This window comes from Platichthys flesus, chromosome 20 (assembly GCF_949316205.1).
Source record: "Platichthys flesus chromosome 20, fPlaFle2.1, whole genome shotgun sequence".
Lineage (NCBI taxonomy): Eukaryota > Metazoa > Chordata > Actinopteri > Pleuronectiformes > Pleuronectidae > Platichthys > Platichthys flesus.
The window spans coordinates 17402874-17430778 of NC_084964.1; the positions used below are offsets into that span (position 1 = coordinate 17402874).

The window sequence follows — 27905 nt, forward strand, 5'->3', positions numbered from 1 at the left end:
CAGCTCACAACCCGGAAGTGCTTCTCCCTTACCCAACGAGGTCAAAATGGCGGCTCGCTGCATGTGAAGGGGACCGGACGGGAGCCGGCTGAATGATCGGAGAACATGTATAAAACGCCGTGTAGCCGGCTGTCAGGTACCCGCGGGTTTTCTGCTTCTTCCTCCGGCGCATCGTTGCTTTTTCGAGAAGTTTTAAATGTTCGCTCGCAAGAAACAGCCTCTAAAGCTAAAGGCGGAAGCTAGCAGGCTAGGTTAGCATGTGGCTAACCGGCGGGGATGTTTGGCAAGAGGCAGTGACCTTAAACAGAAGTCAGCCACATCTGCAGATACTGAAACAACTCGTTTACTCACCGGGTTTCACTTCGTCAAGCCTGGAAGCTGTGTTATAATCACGTTGTGTTTTCTACCAGCAGGAACAGTAGCTTCAGACTAATGTAGTAAAGTATTCCAGGTTGTTATTGATGCTGTCGCTATGCTAAGGTGTTGTTTTCCTCCTCTGCATTGACCTGCTGGGACATATCATTGTATCCTCACTACTGTACATGATTTATGTGTAATCATACGAGCATGATGTAGAAAAATGCACTGAGTGAGATGGCCGTTAATGTGAAATCAACTCTTTCTCTTAACAGTGTCATCAGAAGTTGAACATTATAACCTCAAGGAAGATTATATTCATTAAAATTAGTGGTATAACACTTTTTTGAGATCAATGTTCTATAGAAAACTACAATGGGTGTGTGTTAAGTTTGATAGTCAAGTAATTTGTGAACTTTATAGCCACTTAACTCAGTTGTCAACAAGACAACAATCAAAGCATAGCACAAAACCAGAAAAGAAACAAAACACACAACCCCCCTCCCCATAAAAACATGACATACATCTGCACTGTGTCTTCACTGAGGCTTATTACAGTCAGGAACCCCATGTTGTTATACCACAACAAAACCAAAGAGAGGATATAGGAACAGTGTAGATGTTTTATTATCATGTTATCATCATCAAAATGAAGTTTATTGCCAAGTAGGTATTCACATGCAAGGAGTTAGCTTTGTGTTAGTGTAAGGGGAAAGATAAAGACACTAATATTCAGTGCAAGAGGAGAATCAACCCATTTTATATGTATACTGTCATTTTAAGAGAACAGAAAGTGGGCCTGTTTCAAAAGCTTCCTTCATGTCATAACAATTTTAATCTGGAAAGGGCCAGGACCATCATAAGAATCAGTGTTTTCATTGGTTTCTATTTTGTTTCAAGCACAATTTAATGTTTTTATTGAACTGAAATGAAAGTATTGACCCAGATAACAACTCTTCCTGTCTTGTGTGTCCTGTAGGTTTGATCGGTGCTAGTGTGAAACAGAAATTAGCTCAACATCTCCCTCGATGTGATCAGACGGCCCGGGGCCTTATCCAGCTGCACAGGAGAGATCCATCCAAGTGGTTGACCTATCAGCAGCTCAGCTTCCTTAAACGCCAGGTAGCGTAATTGGTCTTAATATTTCAATGCTTTTAGATTTTAGGAAAAGATAACCTGTTGCTTGTTGTTAATACAACAGTTATTTATCCCCTGTTTTCCTTTCAGTATGTAGCAAAGAACAACACTGAGCTTCTTCAACGTGCCATCCCGAAGCAGGCACCGGTCCTGACCATTGTGGATGAGAGCGATGACAGCATTGAGAGGCAGGTGGAGAGAATACCAACCATTGCTCCTGTGGTGTCAGGCCCTGTGCCACAGGTAGAGGATGCCACCAGTCAGACGCAGCCTGAAGCAAACCCAGCTGCAGCAGATGTGGCTGCGCAGAAAGATTCAGTGTCCGGCACAGCTGGGATTTCAGATGAGACTCCACATATCCAGGTGGAGACGGAGGAGGCGAGGGAGGCTCGTCTGGACAGACAGTGGAAGCAGGTGAAGGTGGATGTGGCTGACTTACCGGATATCTATGCCAAACTGGCCAAAATCAGACTCACAGGTATTGTACAGGCCACTTATATTAATCTTCTACATACAGAGCATGCAATTTAAGGTGCTCTTTACTATTTTTAATACTTTTACGTTCCCTTTATAATATTCTTGCTTGATGGTTCCAGGCTTGGTGGTTACGACTGCAGCAGCTGGCTATGCGATGGCTCCGGTGCCGTTTGACCCATTCATCTTCTTCGTGGCCTGTCTGGGAACGGGCTTGGCCTCTTGCACTGCCAACTCCATCAACCAGGTCAGTTATCCTCAGAACAAGGGCTTAGTATGTGTTTGGCCTTTAGCTTGTTGCTCACCACAGTCATGAATGTCATTAAAACCCTCACTATTCGATCATGGTGTTTATATCAGCACCTCTCGAACACAAGGTCACCAACGATGGAACATAATAGGCTTCACATAGATGGTAATTGAAGCAGGATTATAATAAACCCTGTGTATGTAATAAACTGTCAACTTTGTATAAATGTATGATTAACAACAGCTGATTGACTCAAACTACAAAGACGCCATAAGGCAAGAAATATTAAACACCCGGCCTGTGTAATTGTTTCAAGAATTGCAGTAAACACTTGAAATATTTCTGGCCTTAAATCTGTTTATTATTAAAAAACAATTTCCTTTTGGAAGGAGCGTAACAACGACTAGTCACAGAGCTGGCGCGATGTCAGTGTAACAGATTTTTGTTGACGTGCTTTACAAATATGAACGTTCTTGTTGACAGACACACCCACCCACTAGAAAGGGCCAAGAGTCCCAGAACACATCAATTTTTTAACCACTCAACATTCCTATTTTGCTGCACAGCTCAAAAATGCATTGAGTAACTGTAACACTGTTATTATTTCCCTGCTGAAAGCCTTTTTTGAAGCTAAAGACAAAGGGTAGCTCGAGCAACTACACACTTAAAATACCTGGAATAAGTAGGGCCTCCCTCTGCCGTCTAGTGTTGACATTGTGCGCTGGAATTTGCTCTGTGACTTAAGAATATTAGTATAATAGGTGACCTCTCCCTCAGCCGTGGATTGAACTCTTCTAAGTTGTGTCTTTGGCCTGTAATTTGGCAGCGATCATGATTATACTGCAGGTTCCTGGCCTCGGGGGCAGCCCCTCCACCCGCTGCCCAAGCCTACCATCAACGGGCATGTTCTGCACTTTGTGTGTTTTTGTTTTACAACATTGAAGTGCCTCACCAGCCCACGCATAGTTTGTTCAAACAGCGATCATTCTGGATCTGAACTTGCATATATACGTAGGTGCAGTCAAACCCCCCCACCCCCCCTGTGCTTCACCTCAGGGGGTTGTCTCTATGGATACGCATGTGCAAATGTTTACACAATGTTGTTATTGTTGTCAGGCCTGAATAGTGTCAATCAGTGCTCAAGTTAAAATTGTGTGGACTGGTCTGTGGCGTTAAACAGAGCTCTGCCCCGATTCCTCTGCTGCACACTGAGCAGGTGTGTAAATATTCTTCAGGTATTTGAAAAATGTCCCCTTCTCCTCGTGCTGAGGAGAGTCGCCCCGACTCAGGCTCCAAGGCGTTCAGAGCGCTGAGTGATGTAAGAGGCGGCAGCCCCTGTTCGAACCCTGGGTGTTCCCTAATCTGTGGGCTCACCCTCACATCAGGCCTGTCACTCTTCATTTTGTCCGCTAACTCAGCCCGAGCTTAGGGTATGACATAACTTCATATTTCATAGAAACAGTGTGATGTGGCTGCCAGTGCCTCTGTCTTGGTTTCCTCCATCCAGGTGTGGTTACACACCTACAGTAAAGGTGGGCAAAGGTCACTGCAGATGTTGTCCCAATTAGACAAGTGTGAAAACCTGCAGGAAAAATGTGTATTCAAGGACTTCTGTCACTTCGAAAAAGATAATCTTTTCCAGGCTTTTTGTAACGAGGCCCCGCATTTCAAGAAAAGCATTTTCTAAGACAAATAATGCATAATCACAATGGAAATTTGCAAAAAATATAACAAATGAAGCTGGTTCAAATCAAAGATAATATATTTAATTTTATATTTTCACTTTATAACAGTTATACAAAAGTAGGGTGGAGTCATGAAACCCCTCAGATGATATCAAAGAAGCAAAATGACAAGTTTGAGGGTGAGTGAAAAGATGAAGATTCAAAGTTTATTATACATGTGGCTAAAGTTTGCTTTGGTAGGATTTATGGTATTTTCGGGAATGCTTCACATGGTTTCTGCAGATAAATGTTAAGTGAACAGAAAAGAGATCCTGATGGAATATCACTTCAACATTTCTCTTTGTTTTCACAAATGGCCTTGTGTCTCCTTGGCTGAAAGTCATCAGCGTTTACGCCGTCTGAGACCAAGAACTCCTTTTTTGTGGCTAGTAGCTGGTATGCGAGCCCGAGCGTTCACATAAGTCAGATCTATTCTGCTTCCTCGTTCCCTCTGTCTCTATGGGTACGTGCTGTGTGTCATCGTGGCTGTAATTGACAAGAGTTTGAGATGGGAGTATTGTTTCAGGCAAATTAGCCACATGTCTTCAAGCAAGGCTGACTTTGAAGTGAGTTATAAGACAAAGACATGCGAGGGCTCCATTCTTTCATTAAAGAGGTCAAACGATCATCACCATTAACAAAGTAAACTTGTGTATTGTTGGTATTGTCCTGTCTGCCTCTGCTTGTCTGGTATGGAAAGTATATGTCTGTAAACATACAATGTTAGAGAAGTTGTTCGTGTTGCTTTGTTTTGGAGAAGAATGTCATTTTCCTTGGTGTAATTACACACACAGAAGGACGTGGGCTGTCATGTGTGACCAGTAATTGCCTGTTGCACTGCCTCTGTGGCAGTACTAACACATTCAGGATTGTCTGTCAGGTTTTCCTGTCAGAGACACACCCTCACCTGCGTGTGTGTGATCTTAACACTTTGTTCATCCATTTGTTTTTCATAATCCTGTAAAAAAAGTCGAATGGTGAAGGAAAACATCCGACCTTCAGATCTGATCCCAGGGTTTTCCCTTCCCTTTCATCTTAAAGAACTGGTGCATTAGTGTGGCTGGTTTTGATCAAAGCTAGATGTCTTTTTATATGAAACATCTAACAGATCCTTGACAAACGAAGATCACTGCCTATGGACTGTGCCGCTCCTCCCCAAATCCATAATTCCCGGCATCTAAAAGGGAGTGTGCGAGCAGGAGACCGCACAACTGTCAAATTACCTTGAGGAAAATGTCTTGAGGGGGTGAAAAATACTTTGGCTCTTGAAAGTGGCAGCCAGGCCATCAGTGGAGCTGTCAAAAGCCAAAGCTGCTCTTTGTCCCATCGGGAAGCGCCCGTAGGGCAAACAGAAACTTTGTGGTTTCTTTTCAAAATGTTACTCTACTTAGGAAACTGTCGGAAAGATGTAAGCACTTGGAGTCACGTAACAATGGCAAGTCAACGTCTCCAGTTTCACGCCACAGTCCAAAACCATAACGCTGTCATCTCCGTCTTGCTGTCTCCAGAAGATAATCAAGTCTAACAGCTGAGGGATGTGATTATTTCATCTCCCAGTCCAAGTGACTCTCATGCATCGAAAGGCAACAGCATTTGAGCTTCTTCGTTGTTTGTTTTTCTGCCTCCATCCTGCTGCTCATCCAGCCTTAAAAGCCTGTGTAGAGGTGTTCAAGCGTAAAACGTATTACTCTGTAGAGAACCTGGAAATAGCTCAACCTGGTCAAGGCCATACCCTAGGTTTCAAAACAGAGTCCCCTCTGTTCTTGCAGGACAGAGTTGAACTAGGTAGCATTAGATGAAAAAAGTGCAGGTCTCAATGCCCCCTGGGCCCCACACCAGGCACAACCTCTGCAGGTGTTCCAGCCGTCATCACCTTCCAGTTTGGCCACTACTTCGACTAATTGGATAATTGGGTCAGATGAGAGTTTAAGGCTGAAGCCTTAAAGACCCCGGGGAAGTCTGAGGTCCCCTGCGGTGCAAACTAGACCCGATGTGGCCTTTTACGCTCAAATAAGCACCGCTCGGCTATTTTGACAGCAGCTGGTAGTGTAAGGCACACCATGTCTGCTCGCGTGTTGGTTCTGATGAACTCTTGGGCTGTTTTGTTTTTGCGGCTGCCTCGTGTCATTTGTATTCTCGTGACGGTGACAGCGAGCTTTTGTGTCTGAGTATCTCCTGTGGTGAGCTGTCTCGAGGCTGGCACGCAGATGCGAGCCCCCACAAGCCCCCAGCCCATCCTGCCCTTCCACTCCGAGCTACACCCTTCTCTCCTGTCCTGTGCAGGCATGCATTATTTACCCTCCTGCATGTTTCCTTCTGAGTTCATCCTGGTCATGATCATCCAGTGCACAGGTACATGACTAAACATGGGTACAGGTTATGCAGACCAATCGTGTGTTATCAGAACACGACGATAACTTGTTTGATATTCTTCTTTTAAACCTTTTAAAAGCAGAAACACTTTGGTTTAAAAGGATTCTTTAAAATCCCAGATCTCCTGGTAACCAGGGTCAATCATAAACCTCTTGACGGGAGGTCATTAACCAGTTGTGACATATTGTTTCTTAACTTGTGTACAGATGATCCGCAGAATAATAGGATCAATTCAAATTCGTAGCAGTTGACTATTCTTTTTTTGAATCTGACAACACAGTGTAGTATTCAAACTCTCTGCTCTTAGCTGAAGAACATACTTTCAACTCTTACTGCACTGACGTCACAGTCTACTGTCTGAATCACATGCTCGTACAATGCAGGCTTGTTCTCGCAGCTGATGTCTTTATCTCTGATCTCTGTCTTTATGTTGTTTGCAGTGGCAGTCATCTTGTTAATCATATTTACCCAAGTGTTTGGAGGTCAGATTGGTTCGCTGCCATGTGAACTTGGATCTAAATCGAGACTGGAAATTCCCTCATGTTGTTATACATATTAAATTATCCCTTAAGGCGTATCTAGTTTTCTCCATAAATCTGTGTGTTTTTTAACTTTAGTGATGCTAATTTATGGGCCGGTCTAAGTGAAAGTCACACTTGGTTGAATAACTGTGTTTGTATTACTGCAGTCAGAAAGTATTAGGGCTGCGACATATTTTCTTGTTTTAGCTCTGGACTGCGGCACGTCTAATTGGAAATGAAAGTGTATTAACTGACTCTGTGCTTTAATCTACTATCGTTGGAAACTAAAAAAAGTAATCAGACAAATTCACAAACTTATGTTGAGTCAAAGAGTTCACGCAGTAATATAAAGCTCCAAATGATGATTAAACCCACAATCAACAGGATAGCATGTAGTTTCTATGTAAAGGTTTTAACGTCACAACACGGGTAGCCAGACATACAGTGAGCTTTGTGTGGACTAATTTCTTTATGAGATTCTTTCTGCTGTGGATATTTTTAAATGTTTCTAATTCATGTACTTTTCTTCAGTGTACATCTGGTGTACTCCTCTTAGTTCTAAGATGGTCGTCCGTGATTATGTTGCTCTTTGCCGATGACGTCTGTATTTCTGTTTCGGTAGTTGTCCTTCTCGTGCTGGGTTGGCGGCAGACTCGATGGTCCTTCACAGTCAAGGCTGCCTAAGCAATTTTGCAGAATTGGGCTCCTCATGTTGTACTTTGGGGTACCTCGCAGGGCATGGTACCTCTGGAGAGAATCATTAGTTGTAACAGGACCTCACAGCCACCGAAGCCCCTCTTACCAGTGCACTCTTCAAAGAGGGTGAAATCCTTCCAGTGGATTTGTATCTGCTGCCTGCTGAGAAGCAGCGACAGAAGATACGGGTTCAAATGAGCACCGTAGAATACCTCCTGCGTGATGACATTGCCGTCTATTATGTGCAGTTTATTTTTATTGAAAATTACCCCCCCATCATTGAATCCCTTTTGATGAACTGCAGTGGGTGTCTTTCAAAATGGCCCCAATGAGGGGGTACTCTATTTGTTTTTCCTGTGTGGAAAGCTTCAAAGATACTGTCAGGCAGCTAGATTTTTCAAAGGACGACATGTTGGTAATTTTTTGAGTTGAAGGTCATACATATTAGAAACTAAGCCTGATGGTCCATTTTACTCGACTGGGATCCCTCCCGTTGTGCAGATGCTGCTCTCGGGATCTTGTTTTCCAGCAGCTTAGTTAAAACAAAAAAGGGCAGAGCTGATCTTTGACACTGATAGTTGTCTCACTTTTGTTTTGATTGTCTGTAGCGAGCGCAGATGAAGGGATGGAAATTCCTTTTTTAATTGCCCATCGAGATGGCACGAAAAGGACACGATGGGTATCTCTCCTTTGGTGCAGGATTAAAATGAATATTTAACCAGACAGCCCTGTTTAATAGTTAATTTCTTTAAAGCCTTTTGTCTCTGTCAACCACGGGGGTGCCAATCCGTTTCAAACTGTACAACTAGGTCTCTCGCAGCCTCAGATGGGAGACAGATGCTTTCCTCTGATAAAGTCATGAAGGGTAAATCCAACTATTGAACCCCCCCAGAGATAACGCCTGTGGGGAAGCGAGGGCAAGCACTGTTGCCAGGCAGGCTTAAATACTGGGATGTTAATAATAATGAATTTGTGTGTGTGTGTGTGTGTATATGTGTGTTTAATATACAGCCTTTTTAGAAGACTTGCATCAGTGTTGAACTTGAGTGGCTCCTTTATTCATTATCGTATGTCACGAACAATATTAACTTCAAGTACTTAGTCAAGTACATTTAGAGAAATACTGGTAAAACACAGCAAAAAAAGTTCTTTCTCAGTATCTGCTTTTAATAATTGGTCACAGAATTCATCAATATGTTTTATCAAGCAATGTCAAATATATAATACAATGAGCCACAGCTTTGTCTTTAAAACTCCATATATAAGACAGGTTACTCTATTAAAGAAATATATGCTATTGACATCAAGAATCGTTGACATTTTGCGGTATCTTTAATGGTTACCACTAAATCTTTTGTATTGGCTCAAAATACAATATGTACATTACATTTCCCCTTAAACTACATATTCCTTTTGATCCCAAACTAAAGCCTTTACAAGTACAGGGTGTCCTCACTTCAAAAGCAGAGTAACACAACACAGTGTCCACAACACGTCTTCATCTTTGTGTTAAGATCACACTCAGGAGAGATGGACTTCTGCTCACACGCAAAGTGTCTCTCTAAGCTTTCAATGTCATGGCTTGTTTGGGCAACCACTCCTCACCGCAATGGAGATGCCTTCACCCGAGGGAAGGAACATGACTGACTGATGGGCAGGTGGGGCCCCTCCTCAACACCTCCCTGATTAGCCTTTAGTTTTTCACAAAACACTGTGATTATGGGCTTCAGTGACCTACAGGGCGAGATGCAGACACCGTTGAAGCTTGAGTCAGAAGGCTGAAACCACCCACCTCTCTGTCTGGCACCAGTGAACCTTTCTACACCTCACTCTGCATTGGGCAAAGACTCATGCAAGCTGAGTTAGTGCTATTACATAAACCTGATTACCTGGTTATTTTTTCACCATGATCACACAAAACTATTTAGTTGATTTCCCACAAAACTTGGTGGAAAAAATGGAGCAAACGTGGTGTATTTGGTGTGTAATTTAAAAGGGATGTTAGAAATTGATCGATATATGAACTCAACTTGGTGCCATTTTAGTTGTTGCTGGAGTTTTCAGCAGGTGAAAAGTAAGAGACATGGCCAACAGGGTAGGACTGTGTTTCTCTGAATCTGAGACACCCACAACACCAACATAGACAGTTTTTTCCCAGTTTCTTCTCAGTGTTCATTTCCAGTTAAAAAGAAGCACGTCAGCCCCTCCAGGATTCACCGTGAAGGTATCAGTGAACAGAGACACTCAGTCTAGAGGACAAACCGTCTCTCAGGGACTAATGTCACGCTGAAGTGGATTGCGGACGGCGTGGCTGAAGACCTACTCGTCTTGGAAGTGGCCCTCTCTGTTAGTCATCAGCCCTTTGCACTGTTTGAAATTAGCAGAGTGGTGCCAGAGGTTTGCATGCCTATACAGTGGATGTAATATCGCTGTGTTTTGCCAAGCCTCAGCCTCGAATGTTTTTTTGTTTAGTTGAGCAGCTCAAAATGACCCATTATACAAAATAAGAAAGTTAAAGTATTATGACAGAAAAACGCAATGACTGGGCAGTAACGCAGAACGTCTATTGTGAGGCTAACGATAGTCAGATGAACACACATTGTGTTTTGATTCGTGGCACTGTATTACATTAAAGTCAGCGACAGAGAGGTGAACAACAAATTTCAACAAAAAACTAGACCTCTGTCATGTGTGGAGCTGAAACATCATAGTTACCTTGTTTTATACGTTTTTTGGTGGGCCTGCCTCTGTAAAGAGATAATTGTACATGTGGGCTTGTTTTACAGAAGCTAAATAATGAACAAGTGGAGAAATGAATGTTAATGCAGGGATGATTTAGAGAAATACTTCAATTTCATTTCAGGAAAGTACATCTGTTTAGGGGTATCTACGTTTTTAAGAACTCACATTTATGTATATGTGTAACTTGTACAGTTTTTTTTCTCTCTAATGGAACTCAAGCAAGTTCTACCCTCTATCTGAAGGTAACTTGGCCAAAGGCAAGTAAGGAACACTCTTTGTAATACTGAGATCCGTGGATAATTAACAAAAGCAGCCCTGTTTATGCCTGTGAGCCAACACTGCATGCTAATTTTATTCAAACCGAGAAGCTTTGGGGGCAAGAGCATCATAGCCTGAAAGCAAAATGGTTACCAACGAGGCCCACGACTTTTCCAGAGCTTTGGGTGTATATCATATTCTCAAAATATAGGTACAACATCTTGATTTACTTGTTTGGCCTGAAATGAAGTTTGTCTCATTGGGGTTTAGAGGAAAGTTCTATGATATACATGAGTTTTAAACTTTCAACTGATTAGCAGGATCAAGGGTTATTCATTAAGCTTTTCATCCGCTCATTTGCTGAATGAGGGACTTATTATCTTAAATCTCGCTTGTGGCTGGATTAATTAAACCAGATTAGCATTTCAAGTGGTCAGCTGGTCACGTTTCTTTAGGCAAATTGACACATGAGGACAATTTTACAGTTTTGTTGTCTATTTGCCATAACAAATGTCTTTCTACAGGAGTATGGGTTTCTAAACCCTGCTAGACCGTAAATAAAGTATTCATTGTGGTTTATGTCCATTGAAACTTATCCCCAGAAATCCTTCTGCCACACTGTTGAACAGTCAGAGCGTTATATGTAGACTCCAACTCCTCCTGTAGTTTGAGTCATTTTCTGTGCTTCTCTCTTATATCTTAAAACTTTAAGAAAGGATCTTGTTTTCTTTTCCACTAGTTATCAAACAGACAATAGGTCCTTAAACTTAACTGCCAATCAAGACCTTCATAATGCTATAACACAGCTTATGTCAAGCAGTTGAAAAAGCTCATAACCATCTCATTAAATGCTCTATTGTCGTGACAGTTATAACATTTTAAAACTTATTTGTTTGTGCTAGGAGACACCTTTGGGAATTTTTTTAATACTCTTAGAGGTGATTTTGTAGTATTTTTGTAAGGTTTTGATTTACCTCCTTTTGTGCATTGACTCTTGCTAACTGATCTGATTCTTTAACATCACATAAAGCTTTCTAGTGTCTTACAACATCTATAGTGATGCCGCTACTTAAGTAAGTCTGCCTTTGTCTCACTTGTTGAGTATAGTATTACTTGTCCTCTGTCCACATGTCGATTCCACCTGTTCTTCTCCACCACTCATTCCTTTCTTGTGGCTGAGAAAATCATTCTGCTGGATTGGTTCTGATCACGCCTGTCACGGGTTTAACTGGAGAAACTGCCGCTAGTTTAAAAGATTTTCAGACTTAAACTGTACCTATTTGTGTCTCGTCTTTACACAAGGTAATGCTTCTGGATCTCTTAGGGATTGCAAAGCCTCACTTTGTTGTCTTTCTGTGTTTATGCTTGGATGTCTTAATAACTGTTTTCTGTTATTACCATGGCTCCTGTAAGCCCGGGGCCAGCAGAAACATCTCAGCATTGTCAGCCCGTAAACAAAACTGACGTATCCCCTTTAAGTGAGGCTGTATAACTTGACACTGCTTTGAAGGGGCTTCTGTCATTAAGTCATGTGTCGTTGTTTTATTTTTACATTCTCGAAATTACTGGGTGAAGGTAAACTGCATTTTATTTTTCCATCTCATAAACATTTTTGGGCTGTGATATAAAGGAGACCTTGTGTGATGCTTTAGACCCAATTCAGCAAGACTCACAACTCACTCCTTGTGGTGTTATCTGCCTCCTACACAACAGCCACGCTCGCACAACAAAGACCTCGAAGCCCCACATGTGTGTTTTCACCCTGAACACAATAATGTCACTGTGCAGTCCCTCGTTCAAGTAGCAGGAAGTAACCACGGCTGTGGACCCATTCATTTTACACCCACACAACTTTGATCAATTTGAAAATGATAAACAGCTGGGTGCAGTGGTTACACTGGTGGGTTTGTGACTTTTTCTCAACCTGGGGCTCCCGACTCCCACAGGGGTCGGTAGATAATGTTTGGAGGTCGCCAAATTGTTGTGGAGAAAAATAACACTTAATGTTTATAATAAGGTCACATATTTTAGAATAGGAATCAATCATTCAAAAACTATGTCCACATGAGCTGGTGCTACAAAGACTTTGGCAAAACAAGCCTGATTATAGTGGTGGGAAGCGACTCAAAGGTTGAGTTCCACTGGTCTGACTTACCCAGATCTCGGGGATTAAACATCTCTGCCGTCTGAGCTGTGCTTGTCGCACTGTTGAGTGGGGGGTCCTCATGCTTTTGCAGTTCTGTCCGTGCTTCTGTTGTAGTAATTGCCTATGGAGAGACGGGATGGTGAGGAAAAGAAATGGCTCCAATTTCACTATCCCACAGTTTTAATGGCACTAAACCACGTTCAAATGGCTCTTTGTTTAAGGTGCAAGGCTTTTATGTAGTATACTGTAAAGCAAACATAATACTCTCTTGAAGCACATACAGTGATACAGTTGAGCTGTTCTCTCAATGTGTCACTCCATTTTTTTGTTATATAACAAATAAACCTGTAAAATGACACATCATATATATTTAGATGATAGACGTAAGCATTGTGCTTGAGTGTTTTGTCAATAATCTCATGCAAAGCAGTGTTGCTCTTTTTATTTGTGCCAATCCTCGCGAACCTATCACGGAGGAACTGTGATAGGTTCGGATACACTGGAAGCTGTGACTTGCCACATCCTGACAGAAAGAATTTATGTTACATTCGCGGGGACAGATGGTTGACAGCTCACTCCTGGAACCCGTCGAAGAGCTAACTGGTTGCTTTTCCACTTGAGAGGATAGCGAGTGAGGAGAGAGGATACTGAGAATATGGCAGAGGAAAAGGATGGATCTCGGGGGCGAAGGTCTGGCGGCGGCGGAGGACGACTGACTCTGACAGGAACTTTGTTACCCTCTTCTTACAGTCTCCTCCCATTTGCTCCGGCAAACGAGATTGAACCTCGTGGATAAATTATTTACCCTGCTGCTTTTTTGCCACTGTTTACCATCTGCTCCCTTGTGTTGGGTTTGTCAGCAAGTGTTCTGCCTCCATATAAACACTGTTCAGACTTATTCTGTGTCCCGTCAAGTATGACACTAAAAAGAGAGGGTTAGCACAACATGAGATGTTTTAAACAGAGTTTACAGGCTGGAAACCACAACTCTATAGTTTATAATACGAAATTCAACTGGTTGAATAGGGTTGGTGTTTGAATGAAGATCATCTCACCCTCTTTTTCTTCTTGAGGTTAGATCAGAGAGGACCCTCGACATTAACGCTGTGCCCTTGGTCTTTTTGTATTTGGGTCAAGAAGAAGGTGACGTTGGATCTCTTTAGGATGTTTTTCAATCTTTTAGATGGGAAATATAATCCAAATCGACATAAAATATTTCTTGAATTAGATTATAGGAAGAAAGCTTGACGGCTTTCCTTATTTTTTATATTTTTTTACCCTGTTCCTGAACTAAACAGCTCTGCCCTGTTCCACTTTGAGCTGCATCTGTTATCAGACGTCCGGTTTACAGAACATGTTTGAGTGGGAGAACCTGACAGAACAATGTAAAGCCGATAACATGTACTATAGAACTGTGTTACACTCTCTTATCCAGATTCACACAAAATTGAATGGGTTCCTCTGTTAAACATACTGCACCTTTTTTCAGTTTGGTGGAAAGAGGTGAAAACATGACCCTGTGAAAGCCATTGGTTTTAAACTTTGAAAATGTCTGTTTTAGTCTCTGCTGTACATATTATGATCAGCATCTTGGGGTAAAGCTGTTTAGACAGCGGTTGTTCTCCACCAGCTTGAATTATTTGATTAATAGGTAGTTGACCTTCTTCCAGAATTGAAATTGTATTTCTTTATAAGGTAATGCTGTGAGTGAGTGGGTAAAACACTGGATGCACACAGCTCCAGACCTCACTGGCCTGCCGTCCTCTTCTGGGGCCCTCATTTTGATTTGAAAGGCTTGTTGAAGGAGCCTGCCGAGATGAAGGAGGGGATTTTGCTCTGGGTCACCGCTGCAAATACAAATATTCCAGAGGTGCTGATGGCTGCTGTCATGTTCGAGAGAACAGTGCGGGCCTTCATAAGCGTCTGCTGCTTATCACTTCCAACGTCCACGGCCTACATTTCTTAGAAATCTCCAGCAGCAGCCCTATCGGAGTTGTATTAAAGCTGACACACATACATACACACTCATTCCAGTCTCCTTGTGGTCAGACACAGCTGCGGACCAAAGAATCTAAACACCCACATTCCCTCAAACATACACATCGACATGCACATGCCTCGTTTTCAACGGCACCTAAACTGACGAGAGGCTTTCAAACTGCTTGTCATGTCAGTCGCACCCTCACAGTTATTAGCAAATGCCAACCGATGGCGGAAAGGACTGTTTATTTCTCTTAAAACAATTGGCCACACACACAGGCTGGTTCTATGTGTTGAACATTTCACTGATATGGTTTTCCCACAGTATGCGAGGCTGAATAGAAAGCACTTACGTGTTTGCGCAGTACGTGGTGATCAGGAACTGGAGGGAAGTACCCTCATTAGTAAGAGCGTTAACTTATCAGGCCGAGACTGGAGATATGGTCGGCCAGCTCTCCAACAAAGGAATTTGTCTTGTTTGCTCAGTTGATGTTTACAGTGGAAGGAAAATTAACGTGTCAGCCAGTTTGACCCAATGTCTGGGTTTTTGGAAAATGATATCAAACCACTTTGTGAAATTAGGATCATTATTTAAAACCCATTTCCCCAAAGGAAAAAATTATAACAATAAAAATAAACACACCCTGTATCAAATCCATTTTTACGCTGTTTATGGACATGAACTTGAAAAAATTGGGTCTAAATATTCTAAGGAGATTGTTCTTTACATATGAAGAACGCAGCCGTAGATTGTTCAGATCAGACACGTTGACAACAGCAGGAAAATGTCTGGAACACTCAGACAACGGGTGTTGCCTGTGCAGAGCATAGAGGAGGCAGGACATCATGTATAAATCCCCTGGTTTTTGTTAACAGCTTTTAACTTTGACAGCAGTTCTTATCATCAAAAGCTCTCCAGTCTTGGTGTCTTTTACGTGCATGGCACCTTTTTCCTCCTGAGGTATTCTGGCAGGAAAAACTCTGTCGGGAGAATGTTAGGAGCAACCTACTCGGACATTTTGGTTCCCACTTCACAGCCCCTCCGGATAACTTCAGGAGAAAGTTGTCCTTGTCCATGAGTCATCCTCTCTGCCTTCTACCAAGAGCTTGGCTTTTAACCTGATTCCTCCCACACACTAGGAGGCACTGTTTCTCGGTCACAATGCAGCTTAAACGATGAAAACTGTGATGTGATACGACACTCGAGGCACGCGTGATAAACTGCGGCATCACTTTTTAAACAAAAGGCACATATTCCCAACCAGACTCCCATGCATTAGTGATTTAAGATGGTCCTTTGGTGCAGAACAGAAAAAGACAACGCTCATTTATCTTAAGTTTTGCACCAGAAACTTTTCTTTGTGGAGGTAAAGCAGCAGCTGCCATCAGCCTCCTTTTGATTGGCCGAGCTGGAAGAAAAACACAGAAAGCCAAATGTAAGAGTGATGCTCCACCGTTCGCTTTTTTTTGGTTTGTTTTTCTCCATTTCATACTTAATCCCTGTTTGTGGGCCGGGCAGTGAGAGTGAAGCATGCTCCTGCATTGCGGTGAGCTTTCCCAAATCTTCACAGGCAACGGGACTGATTATCGGCAGGGCAGAGGTAATGCGGCTCTGCGCGGCATTAATTGGCTGATTAACATGAGGACAGTTTAGCGCTTCACTGTCTCACTCTCGGGCCATTAATCAAGAGGGAGGCGGTGCCAGCTGAACCGCTGCCAGCAGCTCCACACAGCCCACTACAAAGAGACGGAGGAGAGGTGTGGGTTCAGCACACGAGCTGAAAGGGAGGCGTGATCCGCTCTTTGGCCGTGCGGAGTACTGCAGCCTGGAGGGAACCACGGGAGACTTTAATATATAGTAGCGGGATAGAGATGTTCTGGAATTTTAGAAGACCAAAGATGTGGTGGTTGTTTCAGCTTGGCTACTTTCATTCTTTTTGAAGGTCTGAAGTAAAATGTAATGATCACGTACACATGCGTGAGTCAGCGTGGAGTCAATTGTGAAAAGATGTCTGGTCTGAGGTTTTTTGATCTTAGTTTGTGCTGTTTTCTTTGATTTCGACCCGCTTGAATTCAGCAGTGCAAACAATCCTGGCTTTTCATGTCTAATCACACCAGCTGATCCCCCTGTCATTTCATCACAGCACAGGAATCACACAGGGCAAGAATCCACAGCGACTGCCAGCTGTTCATACTCCGCATCCCTTACTGCGGCACGCTTCCTGTTTTTAACGATTGACTATAAAAGATGAACAATGCGTGTTACCTTCCTTCCACTAAGTGTAAATTAAGCATCCCAGGTACAGATGTTACCACCTTGTGTTTGCATTTAGAATTCAGAGTCTGTGCAGTAGTGATTGTGGCGCGGTCGCCCAATTGCAAATCAGTCTTGTGTAGAATAAAGTAACAAAAACCAAACGCACGTTTAAAGTTAATGTTCCTCAATGTAAGAAGAACAGAAACCATCTTTGAGAAATGTTTATTTTACCTTTATGTCCAATCTGCTAACATGGGGGAGGCTGGGTTTTACTGGCCAGCTACCAGATGTTAGCTATGGCTTCACTTTTTGGGGAGCTACAAATTATTAGCACAGTTTTTGATGACCTCTGCAGATTATCCCATGTTTATCTTATCGAAGTTAATCTACTTGCTGTTTTTAATCATCTCTTCCATCTATTCAGGTTCATTCTTACACTGTAATAAAAGTACTTTGCATGTGTTAAACAGGTTTTTCAGGGAACTGGTGGAAAGTCACAGCATTGCTCACATAACTCCAAAACTACTCATTTGACTTAAGAGACATCACTAGCATTTTTGTAGTTCAAACAGCCGCCCAACTTCCATCGCACAAACACCTTGAAATAACGTTGATCTGCTCTACCAGCGGTTTTTTTTGGTGTTATGACTAGTCAGGTTGCACGCGTTGTCTGTTTTGCTCCATTTCTTTTCTTTCATTAGACTTCAAAACGCTGTGAACGTCTGCCTGAACCATCGACTTGACTTCATAGGACGGCTTAATCTATGTAAATCTGCGCCTGCTTGTTTGTCAAGTGGCTGATCAGAGACTCTTCACAGTTGGAGTTGAAGGGGGCTTTGAGAGCTCTCGAGCTTTTTTTCAAGTAGACTTGGCTTCGCATGCGTCGGAGCACCACCCCCCCCACCCACCCCCGTGGAAGTCTGAGTCTGCCACTCTGCTCGCTGTGTGCAAACAGTTGACGAGCCGACAAGTGATGACTCGGTCGTATTTTGGCAGTTCAGCCAGCGCACCTGGGTTTCCCTCGGCGGAGTGAGAGAGACGCAGTGTTTAGGCCAGCTGATGTTCCTGTGAGCCAAAGCCATCCAGCTGCTCGGCCGTGTGTATTCCTCTGCCTGTGTCGAGGCACACTCTTGCCTCTCGAGTAAACACAGTGAACGCACAGTGTGTAGTAGTTGCTGCATCGCTCCTCTCCGACCTTCACCTCACTTCCCGTTGTTGTTTTTCCTGGCTGATAGGAGGTGTGCTTATCGTGAGGGCTCTGTCAGGCACAAGCACTAAAGGAGGACACAGATTTTAAATTACACACATTGCCAAAATGTACGCCTAAAGTCCTACTAAATGATTGTTTATTTACAGGTACATTTTATTGGTAAGCATCACTATAAATCAAACCAGGATACAAGCCAAGTTATCCTCTTTAGCTTCAACTGGAGAATAGGAAATGGCTCCCTGCAGCCTGTTATCAATTGAGCCCTTGTGGTTGGCACTGGATCACGCTCTGTCTTTGATAGCTCGGAGGATCTGGCAACTAAACACTCCCACCTCCTTGCTTCACACTTTGGTCTTGCCTGTTTTTAGCCCTCATCATCTGGCAGATAATTGCCCCTATGGTTATGGGGTTTGTGTGTGTGTGTGTGTTTCTGTCTTTAATTGAGAGCAGCAGCCATAACTTCCGGTTTCATTCTATCCAACCTCTCTGTGTATATCCAGAGCTGATCCATAGGACTGGGATTGGTATTGTTCCAGGCCGTTTCTTAATGGATCTGAAGCACGATCCATTTTCAAAGCTTTGTTTGCACGCCACCTTTTGAAAAGTGCCACACTCGGCTCTACAAACACTACAGCCTGCAGTTTCAATAGGCTGTCATTGTGTCAGTGATGCGAGCGGCCAAATATATCAGGAACAAAAGTCTGTTTGCCTCTATTTCATGAACATTGTGCACATTCATTGTGTTGTTCATGCTGAAGATGAAGGCTGTTGAAATCATGTCTGATCCCTCTTCCACAACCAGCCCCACTGACGCTCCCGGCCTATCTCTCTTTTTACCAATAATATTCAAAATATCAAAGCCTAGATCAAAGCTGTATTAGAGGCTATGTTATTAATGTAGAGTTGTTCAGCTGTCGGACATAAACTATTAAGTTATATTCACAATTTAATGGGATTTGTTATTCAAAATACGAGAGTAAAGAGACATTTTTGCCATCTTGTCTAATTTTGTTTCTTTGTTTAATTTTTTTTTATTGGAAATATAGTATTTCTATTACACAGTGTAAATACTATATATATTTGCCTATTGATAGTAATCGGGTCACTTATTAATAATATTAAATCATTCCCTATCCAGTTTGTTAATCACAATTTAATCAAACACTTATCGGTATTTATTGACAATATATATATAAACTACTGTTGAATACTGGTCAAGTTTCCCTGCTGGAGATTGATTGTATTGCCAAACATCCACCAAATGCTCTGTAACTAATTTTCACAGTCAAATGACTTAAAGTCAGTGAAGGTGACGACCTGTGAAACTCATCAACTTTAAACAGATCCACTCTGAACCCGGGACCTACCTGTAGCAGCAGGCGTGCACGCACACAAACGGCCCAATTATTTAAATGCCATCACTGTAACACATGGGGCGAAAATAATGACAAGGGCTGATGTGAACCAGATGAGGCGCTCCGACTTAAAAGGCTGAGACGGAGGAACGCGAGCAGAATGTGACAAACTGAACAGACAGGGCAGGGAACACAGTGAGAAGGACTGAGTGACTTGGACGTTCACATCAAACCATCCATACACACTGACGACAGGTTCACCCAAACAATGGCCGTGTTGTGGATCTTATGTTTTGAGATACTTGTCTCTCTCCTCTTTGTTCTGGCACATGGTGCAGGTGGCTTCTAATCCTGTAGGGGCACAATGCAGAGGTCCTTTTTCTCTCACATGTGGAATGATGTTCTTGGAAACCGAGTGGATCCGTTTTATGTGAGCCGAGTTGCAGCGAGCTTGGCCCTCGGCCCGCCTGCGCCCTGTTTCAGCAGCGCTCTGGCCACAGAGTGCATTTCTCTCTCATGCGGCCCCTGACCTCCTGACGCATTTCCTGACCCAGGAAATAGAATTAACACCTCAGTCGGGGCCTTGGGGTCCCACAGCCGCATACACAGCTGCGCTCTGCCCTCGCCCAGTCCACTCCGCCAGCTAGTGCTCCATGACAACTCCACGAAGCCAAGATTGAAAAAGGAAGCAGGAGATTTTCTTTGGAGCATGGGAAGAGCTTATTCCACCGCTATTTTAAATGTCTTTGGTTGGTTGAGGAGATTTAGTGCTGCAACTTCAGCAGGAACAGGAGCCAAATGAGATATATTTACCTACTTTATAATGTGTGGCCGGCACCACCATGAAAGGCTCCGTTTCTTTTATTACTTATGCTAATTTTGTCCTCAAAATAATGTAAAAGAGGACGGCAATTGCTCTTTGACTAAATGTCATTTGAAATGTGATCATTTCTCGCCTGAAATGAAATCCTGAGAACGGGCAATAACAGCTCATGCAAACCACGGTGAAATACAACACAACGACCAAGAACACATTCGACCTGGACGGAGTGTCAAGGTTGGACTTTAGAAAGACATGGAATCAGCCAGTCAGGTGACTCTGAGCAGCCCACTCTCCTAATGCTCTTCAAAATAAAAAATAAATCTATATAATATGAAATGCAGTGCCTTCCACCAGGGGCTTTCCTAATAATGTCCAGTGTCATAAGTGCAGTAACTCTGAGGCCTGGGCTTTAAGGAGAGAAAAGTGGATTATCTGTTTATTAGACATTTTATGTGAACCATATATCAGAAGAGATGGATCTTGATATTCTGAAGCCTTAAGAGCTTTATCTGTTTTCTTCATTAGTCGAAGGCTCTTATGCAGGCAGGCAAATGCACACACTTTCGGTCGCTAACACACACTCAACACACAAAGAGGGGAGAGGGAGATTAGCCAGTTCCTGCATATAGGCGCCCCATGTGTTTGCATTTAAGTCACACATTGCCAATCTCATGGGAGCACTTTGAAGCATACTCCTCCAGAACAGATCATAAAACAGGAGTATAAGTAGTTTTTCACATAGTTGTATCCCAGAACACCCCGCCACCAGCGCCACCTCCCGCCCAACAGCTCGCCGCTGCTGCCGCCTCCACCTTCCACCTCCAGTCCACTTCCTCTCCCGAGTGGTGGGGCGAGCGACTGGCTCCTCTTCCGTTGTTACTCTCCACATGTGGCAGTGAAAAACTCACAGAGGCGGAATCAGTGGAAGTCTTCCATCTTTGCTTTGCCCCTGTACAGTTTATCCAGCTCTTACCAAGCTGACTGAACAAGTCTGTGCTAACAACAGAGAGCAAGGAGGCAGAGAGAAGATGTGTGATGTGTCATAATGGCTGCTTTTTTCAAAAGAGTGATTTAAAAGACTAAAGGGAATGAATGGAGGATTAAGTCATCTGAAAAAGGAAGGACAGACGTACCTTGGTTACTGGTTCCTGGTTTTAAACCACAATGTGCTGAGTTTTCACTGCTGTATTAAACATAATGTGATGTGTGGTAATGAGAAGAGACTGAGTGCGTTTCCTCCCTTCTCTTGTCTGAATGTGTCTCATGTCTGGAGTAGCATTTGACCTTTTGTGTGTTCCTGTGTGTCTCCAGTACTTTGAGGTGCCGTTTGACTCCAACATGAACCGCACGAAGAACCGCCCACTCGTCAGAGGACAGATCAGGTACAGCGTTCTCTCTCTTGTGCTTATTTAACAGCATTTTTCCCATGATGTTGTGTGTCAACTATTTCGCGTAGCAGCCCCATCTGTACTGTTTTATTGCTGAAAAAAGAGAGCGTGAAAAAGGACTGGAGAGTGTGAGAGACACAGAAAGAGCTCAGCATGTTTTGAAATTCAGCTCAGTGCAGACGAGCAAACAACACTAGCAAACTGAATTCATACTATAACAAATCACCATTTCTGTCACTGCTGCCTGGCTCAATCCAAAATTTTTGATCTGCTGTGTACTCCTTCAGATCTGCTGAGTCTTCGTCTTACTTTTGCATACATGTTGCAGCTTTTGTTCTTGAGTCATTATGACACTGGAAGACAAGGATGTAGCTGCCAATAACTGAAATACATGGCAGAAGTGATGTCCCTCTGTGTTACACCTGTAAGATGTAATGTGAGCTTGTGACCAGGCTGGGGAGGAGGAGGAGGAGGAGATGGGGGGAGGAGGTTGAGGTTACTTGAGCACCATTCGCTTTGTTACCTCCAGTATTTAGATGAAAGATTAGATCTGTGTTGGTACTCGATGAACTGCCTTCATCACCATGTCGATACAAATCTTTGTAAAACTCCAGCTGATCAACAGAAGACGGATATTTAATGATTCATGAACCAAATGTGGTTGTTTTACTTCTCTTACAGGAAAAAGCTCCACATCTCCTCTTTCGTTTTTAATCAGAAGATAATAACAACTAATTATCTCAAATGCAACCAGCAGGATGCTAAACACCCGCCTTGTCTGCTAATAGCCACTCTATGACTGAGCACTTTGTCAGTGTCATAGCAGCTAACTCATCCCAGGTTCAGGGCTGTTCCCCTGACATGCTGTTTAAACGTGGCCTCTCCTGCTGCTGAGCTGGTAATTGAAGATGTTCTCTCTCTGTCTAAACACAGCCTCTTCTCCCCGGCTTTTAGTGTGTCGCTGACAAAAGGAGGTGTGCGTCTGTACGTCTGCGAGACACACGGAGACTCTGTATCTCTCGCCCTGTCTCCTTCCCTCTCTCACACATGTAGAGTAGAGTCGGCGAGCAGATGGGAGGCTGGACCGGCCTGTCAAACAATCCGTCAGACGGACGTATTTTACACATTTTCCATGTTGTTTTCAGGACGGGGCTTTTTATGAGCCAAACGATGTTCCTCCACTACATCTGCCTCCCCGGGCCGGAGTCTGTCTGCCCAGTGTGTTGCAGCAGCATCTGAAATAGCTTCTCGGTTTTATGTCGAGACTACAATAGTGTTTCCCCACCTTTTATTGCTCTTCTGTAAAAAATGTGAAGTACAGTTTCCCCATCCTCAGTTGTGGTTTTTTTGCAGAGTTTGAAGCTTCCACATGTGGTGGATGCTAAATAGCTTTCAGATTCGTAAAGGAAGGAAACACAGAAGATACATTTTCTTTAAAGACAGACAGAGTGACACACAAATCCTGAGTCACGACTGTTGACCTTGTTGGCTCAGGTCATTTAGTCTGGAACGGTTAGTGAGTCAGTTTGGAGATAAAGGGATACGTGTTGTGTTCTCATGAACTATCTGTGTTTATTAACCTTTTGTCTTCTTTCACGAAGATAGAATGAAAAAACAACTTTAATGCGTTGGATTTTTAGGACTGCAATCGTCTGAATCATTTAACCAGGAGAAATTATGTTTTTAATGGCTGAAAATGGAGAGCAAACAATGAAACATTGCAGCATGCTGTGAATAAGTATTTAATTATCCAGCTCTTAGTGCAAATGCATTAACTCACCTTCAGGTCTGGAACTTGAGTTTCTTTGTCTAGAGTTTCCTGACAAATTGCTGCAAACACTAAGCAATGGAAAACATTTTCTAGATGGATCATGTTGCTGTTTGTGTTACTAGTCAAAAACAAATGATTTGTATTTTGGGAGATATCAGTTCTGTTTATCAGGTCTAGTATTTTCAGGTTTCTATAATCTTAATAAGTTTTACATTAGTCCCTAAAGGCAGCGTGATGTAGGCCTGGCTTAGTAAAGTCCAGAAGAGTTAGTTCTCTGTAGTTTCTTCACCTCGTCCTCTTTTACCTCTTGATTATTTAACAGTTTTAAGTGGATTCATCCGGTTTCTTTAAGCTAATGGTTCAAATCCCTCACGTCTCACATTTGGATCCGAGTCTTTGATTGTTTTCTAAACAGCTGCCGACATCGCTGGCGTTCTGTGTTGACTTTACCCACCTGAGGTTATGACTGCGGCTGCGTCCGCAAGCAGAGGACAGTACACCCACCTCAGGCCATGTGACACAACCCCCCCCCCCCCCGCTGAGCCAGCCCACAGCCAGACTGTCAACAGCCCATAGCCAGCCTGCACGGCCCCACCTCAGCCCACATAAAACAGACATAACACCACTAATCACATTAATGCAGCAATCTCTCTGCTCGGGCCGCGCCACCAAAATAAAAGCCCTGTTTGCTTTTTGAAGAAAAAGGCCTGCGTTCGGTCAAGATTTTAATCTGCCCTCTCTTTAATTTATGGAGCATTTACTGGTGAATTTGAACCAGACCCTACCATCCCTGCTTTCAATAAAAGATGAGGGGAGGAGGAGGAGGAGGAAATCTTCATCCGGGGTAAAAGCCTGAGCCACAGCGGTTTTCTTCGGCGAGGTTTGATCTCTGGTGTGTGCACATGCTATTCATCTCGCTGGGCTACTTTTATCCCCGACAAACTCTTATCAGATGAGCTTCCTCTAAGCCTCCCGTTTTGAGATCCAGCCATGCACGGCGGCTCACTGTCAGTGTGTGGCCTGAGTGTGTTTGTGTGTCTGTGTGTGTGAACAGGTTCGACTATCTGGTGCCTGCACAAGCCCACAGACGTTCATCATTCCGTAGTTCCTTTGGAAATCAGAGGCTTTTGTCCCTGCCTGTATTCTGTGTACTGTAACCTGTATATATATGGAAAAAAAAACATCAGATTCTCATCTCATAAACTTGCTTTTGTAAATATTGGATTGTTTCTGTGCTGATTGAGCTGATTATCATATCCTGTCTGCCTCTGTCTCCCATCAGTCCGCTCCACGCCGTGTCCTTTGCTCTCGCCTGTGGGATCCCCGGAGTCGCTCTGCTCACGCTGGTGGTGAACCCGTTAACTGGCTTCCTGGGCGCCCTCAACATCTTCCTCTACACCTGCTGCTACACTCCTCTCAAGAGGCTCAGCATCGTCAACACCTGGGTGGGAGCGGTGGTGGGCGCCATTCCTCCCGTCATGGGCTGGACGGCTGCCACGGGTTGTCTCAGTCCAGGTACGACCACACATAGATGCTGCCACTGAAGCATTGTCAACACATTGAAGTCATTTATGAAGCAAAGAAACCAAACGGGTGGATTTGCTGCTTTTCTCTGCTTTACATCATTGTAAATTAAACATCTCTGGCTCGTGCACTTGAGATGAAACAAGCACTTTGAAATAAAACACCACTCAGGACTATGAAAAAGTGAAGTCGGGCTTTTCAAAGTATTTATAAATTCAATAAAACCAAATGGACGATTAGAACAAACTGCCAACATTCAAATGGAATGAGTAGAGCATGGGCTGGAGCCTCCAAACCAAACCTGTCGAGTCCCGAGTCAGTCGCTGCTTTCGTTTTGGTCTAACAGGTTGTAGCTTCTCAAAGGAGAATATTGTGACAACTTATTTTTCTTATATAATAGGACATTGAGTATATTCATGTATTTTTAAGCAAATACTTAAAAAAAGTTACCATTAAACAATTAATGGAGAAAATGAACCGCAGTAATAATTGCTGCCGCCCTTGTTCTCTCACGTCACTGTCTCCCTGCTCAGTTTGAATTGTTGTTCTTCACTGGGACGTGTCAAACCAGACTGGATATCACACGACACACAAAGTTTTGTTTACACCCAGGATCCCTGTTGTGTTGTTAGTTGTCCTTGTTCCTGCAGAGTTTGACGGCACTTACTCTTAAGTGGCTTTGCACAAAAGCATCTGCCAGACAAATGTTCAGTTAAGTGCAGAGACGGAGACTTGTTCAGCTTGTTGGTTACACACATTCAAGTTTTCTGTTATGGCAACTGTATGAAATGTGTTCTCTCATGTTGCTGCCATTTCCCAGAGGAGCACTCGCTCAACTTAATATGTATGTTAGTGGCCTCATTCAACATCATGTTTATTGAGTTGACTGGCTTTTCATCTTTAAATTAAAATACTTTTATTCCATTCCATCACTGTGTTTACAGGAGAGCCACTAATTCCATAGCAACTGGTCTTCTTCATTAAAGCCACAATCTAGTCTGCACCGAGGCTCAGCCTTTGAATGAGCTGCATGTTATCAAATGATTAACGCCACAGTCAGCGGAGGAGAGAGAGAAAGAGAATGAGAGAATTTGAATGATACGGTGCACAAGGACAAGGACCAGAAGGACAATACTGAAAATTCACTAATGCAATAACCCAACGCTAACCACCAGTAATGGTTATAACGGACAAGCTAACATCATCAAATATCAAATTAAACCCAAAATGCAATCAGAATCCATCTTTGAGTAAACTATATGTAACGTGACTTTTTAGTTTGGTCCATGTGCCATCCACTAACATGGGGGAGGTGGGGTTTATGATCTATACTGCAGCCAGCCACCGGGGGGCGATCAACATGCTTTGGCCCCACTTTTGGGGAGGTGTGGTGGCGTCCATCAAGTTTTAGAATTTCCATGAGTTAAAGTTTGTTTCAAATCATTCATTAAATAGCTGTTTTAAATATGAGATTATACATGAAGGTGACATTTCTGGCTCTCAGAGTATTATTTTGAAACACTTGTTTTTCCTTTTCAAAATAGAGCACAGTGTTGATGTCTCCCACTGGGTGAAATAAAACTTGTTTTCAGAAAAAGCCAAAGCACTTTAAATAAAAATGCTAAATACAGTATTTTTGGGGGGGGAATAAAAACAAAGTTCTGCAAAGTGGTTATTTTTGTGGTTTGAATACATAAAAGTTAAAGTTCTCTGTCTTTTATTTTATTGAGAGATTAATAACAGGAACTTTTATCCAGACATTGCAACACATTTCAGCACTCGGGGTAATGTTTGGCAGCTGAGTATGAATTAAAGAAGCGGCACATTAGCTGGACTCCCTCAGACTCTGCTTCATTAATCCTCTCCCCTTTCCTCCTCCTTTTATCCCCCCCCCTCCAGGTGCTTTGTTGCTGGGTGGCTTCCTGTACAGCTGGCAGTTCCCCCACTTCAACGCCCTCAGCTGGAACTTGAGGGAGGACTACTCCCGCGGCGGCTACCGCATGATGTCCGTCACCCACCCCGGCATGTGCAAGCGGGTGGCCCTGCGCCACAGCCTGGCTCTGGTGGGCCTGTCCACCTTAGCCCCCGTGCTGGACCTCACCACCTGGACCTTCCCGCTCATCTCCCTGCCCATCAACCTGTTCATCAGCTACCTGGCCTTCCGCTTCTACCGCGAGGGCGACCGCAGCAGCGCCCGCAAGTTGTTCTTCTGCAGCCTGTGGCACCTGCCCATGCTGCTGCTGCTGGCGTTCACCAGTAAGAAGCCTCGCAGGGAGCCGGAGGAGGCGCCCGCGGCTCTACCCGTCGCTCTGCAGAACTAGCTCCTTTAACCCCCCCCCCGACGCCTCTGACTGAACTGAGCTGCTCCCTCGGTGTCGCTCTCTGACCCCTCCTCCTGCCGAGTCGGGGGCCGGATGGTGACCTCGTTATTTGACCTGTTTGATGGCAGCCAGTGGTGCTCACTGCAGATCAGGAATGATTGTGATCAAAACAGGATTTACAGAAAAAAAACACACTGAATCATTGCACCAGTTTGTGATCATTTCAATATGTGTGTACCGTGTATATTCTGTATTTATTTGTGTAGGGGCCCAACAGTTCCTCTGTGTTGTACAGCGTAAAATTGCTCCTATGGATCCAGGCAGCAGATGCACCGTCGAAATGCAATTTAAGAAGATGGACATGAAACCAAAAGATTTATGCTTGATTTAAGATAAAAGGGGCAAATATAATCATGTTCAGAAGCAGCTATATCTTTGCACCACATGTGTGTTGATCATCATTTGACTTTCACTTGATCCCTGATACTTGGTTCACGTCAACACGGTTCACCGGCACCAGAACCAAGGGAGCAGTTGCCTCCTGTGGGAAAAACAAAGGGTAATCGATCTCTTAACAATAAACAAGTGATGATTGTGA

The 27905-nt window shown here is 43.5% G+C and overlaps 1 protein-coding gene across 1 annotated transcript; it reads left to right on the forward strand.

Moving 5' to 3' along the window:
• On the forward strand, positions 1–27905 carry LOC133931725 (protoheme IX farnesyltransferase, mitochondrial). The gene is made up of 7 exons (XM_062378662.1): positions 1–136; positions 1337–1479; positions 1585–1972; positions 2091–2215; positions 21615–21685; positions 24745–24977; positions 26886–27905. The coding sequence occupies exons 1-7, from the start codon at positions 106–108 to the stop codon at positions 27305–27307; spliced, it is 1413 nt and encodes a 470-aa protein (XP_062234646.1). The 5' UTR covers positions 1–105; the 3' UTR covers positions 27308–27905.

Bases quoted from the DNA above. Each gene is read 5' to 3' on its own strand.
- LOC133931725 (XM_062378662.1), top strand. From the start codon at position 106: ATGTATAAAACGCCGTGTAGCCGGCTGTCAG. The intron at 137-1,336 runs GTACCCGCGGGT...TGTGTCCTGTAG, and splicing joins GCCGTGTAGCCGGCTGTCAG to GTTTGATCGGTGCTAGTGTG. The intron at 2,216-21,614 runs GTCAGTTATCCT...GTGTGTCTCCAG, and splicing joins CTGCCAACTCCATCAACCAG to TACTTTGAGGTGCCGTTTGA.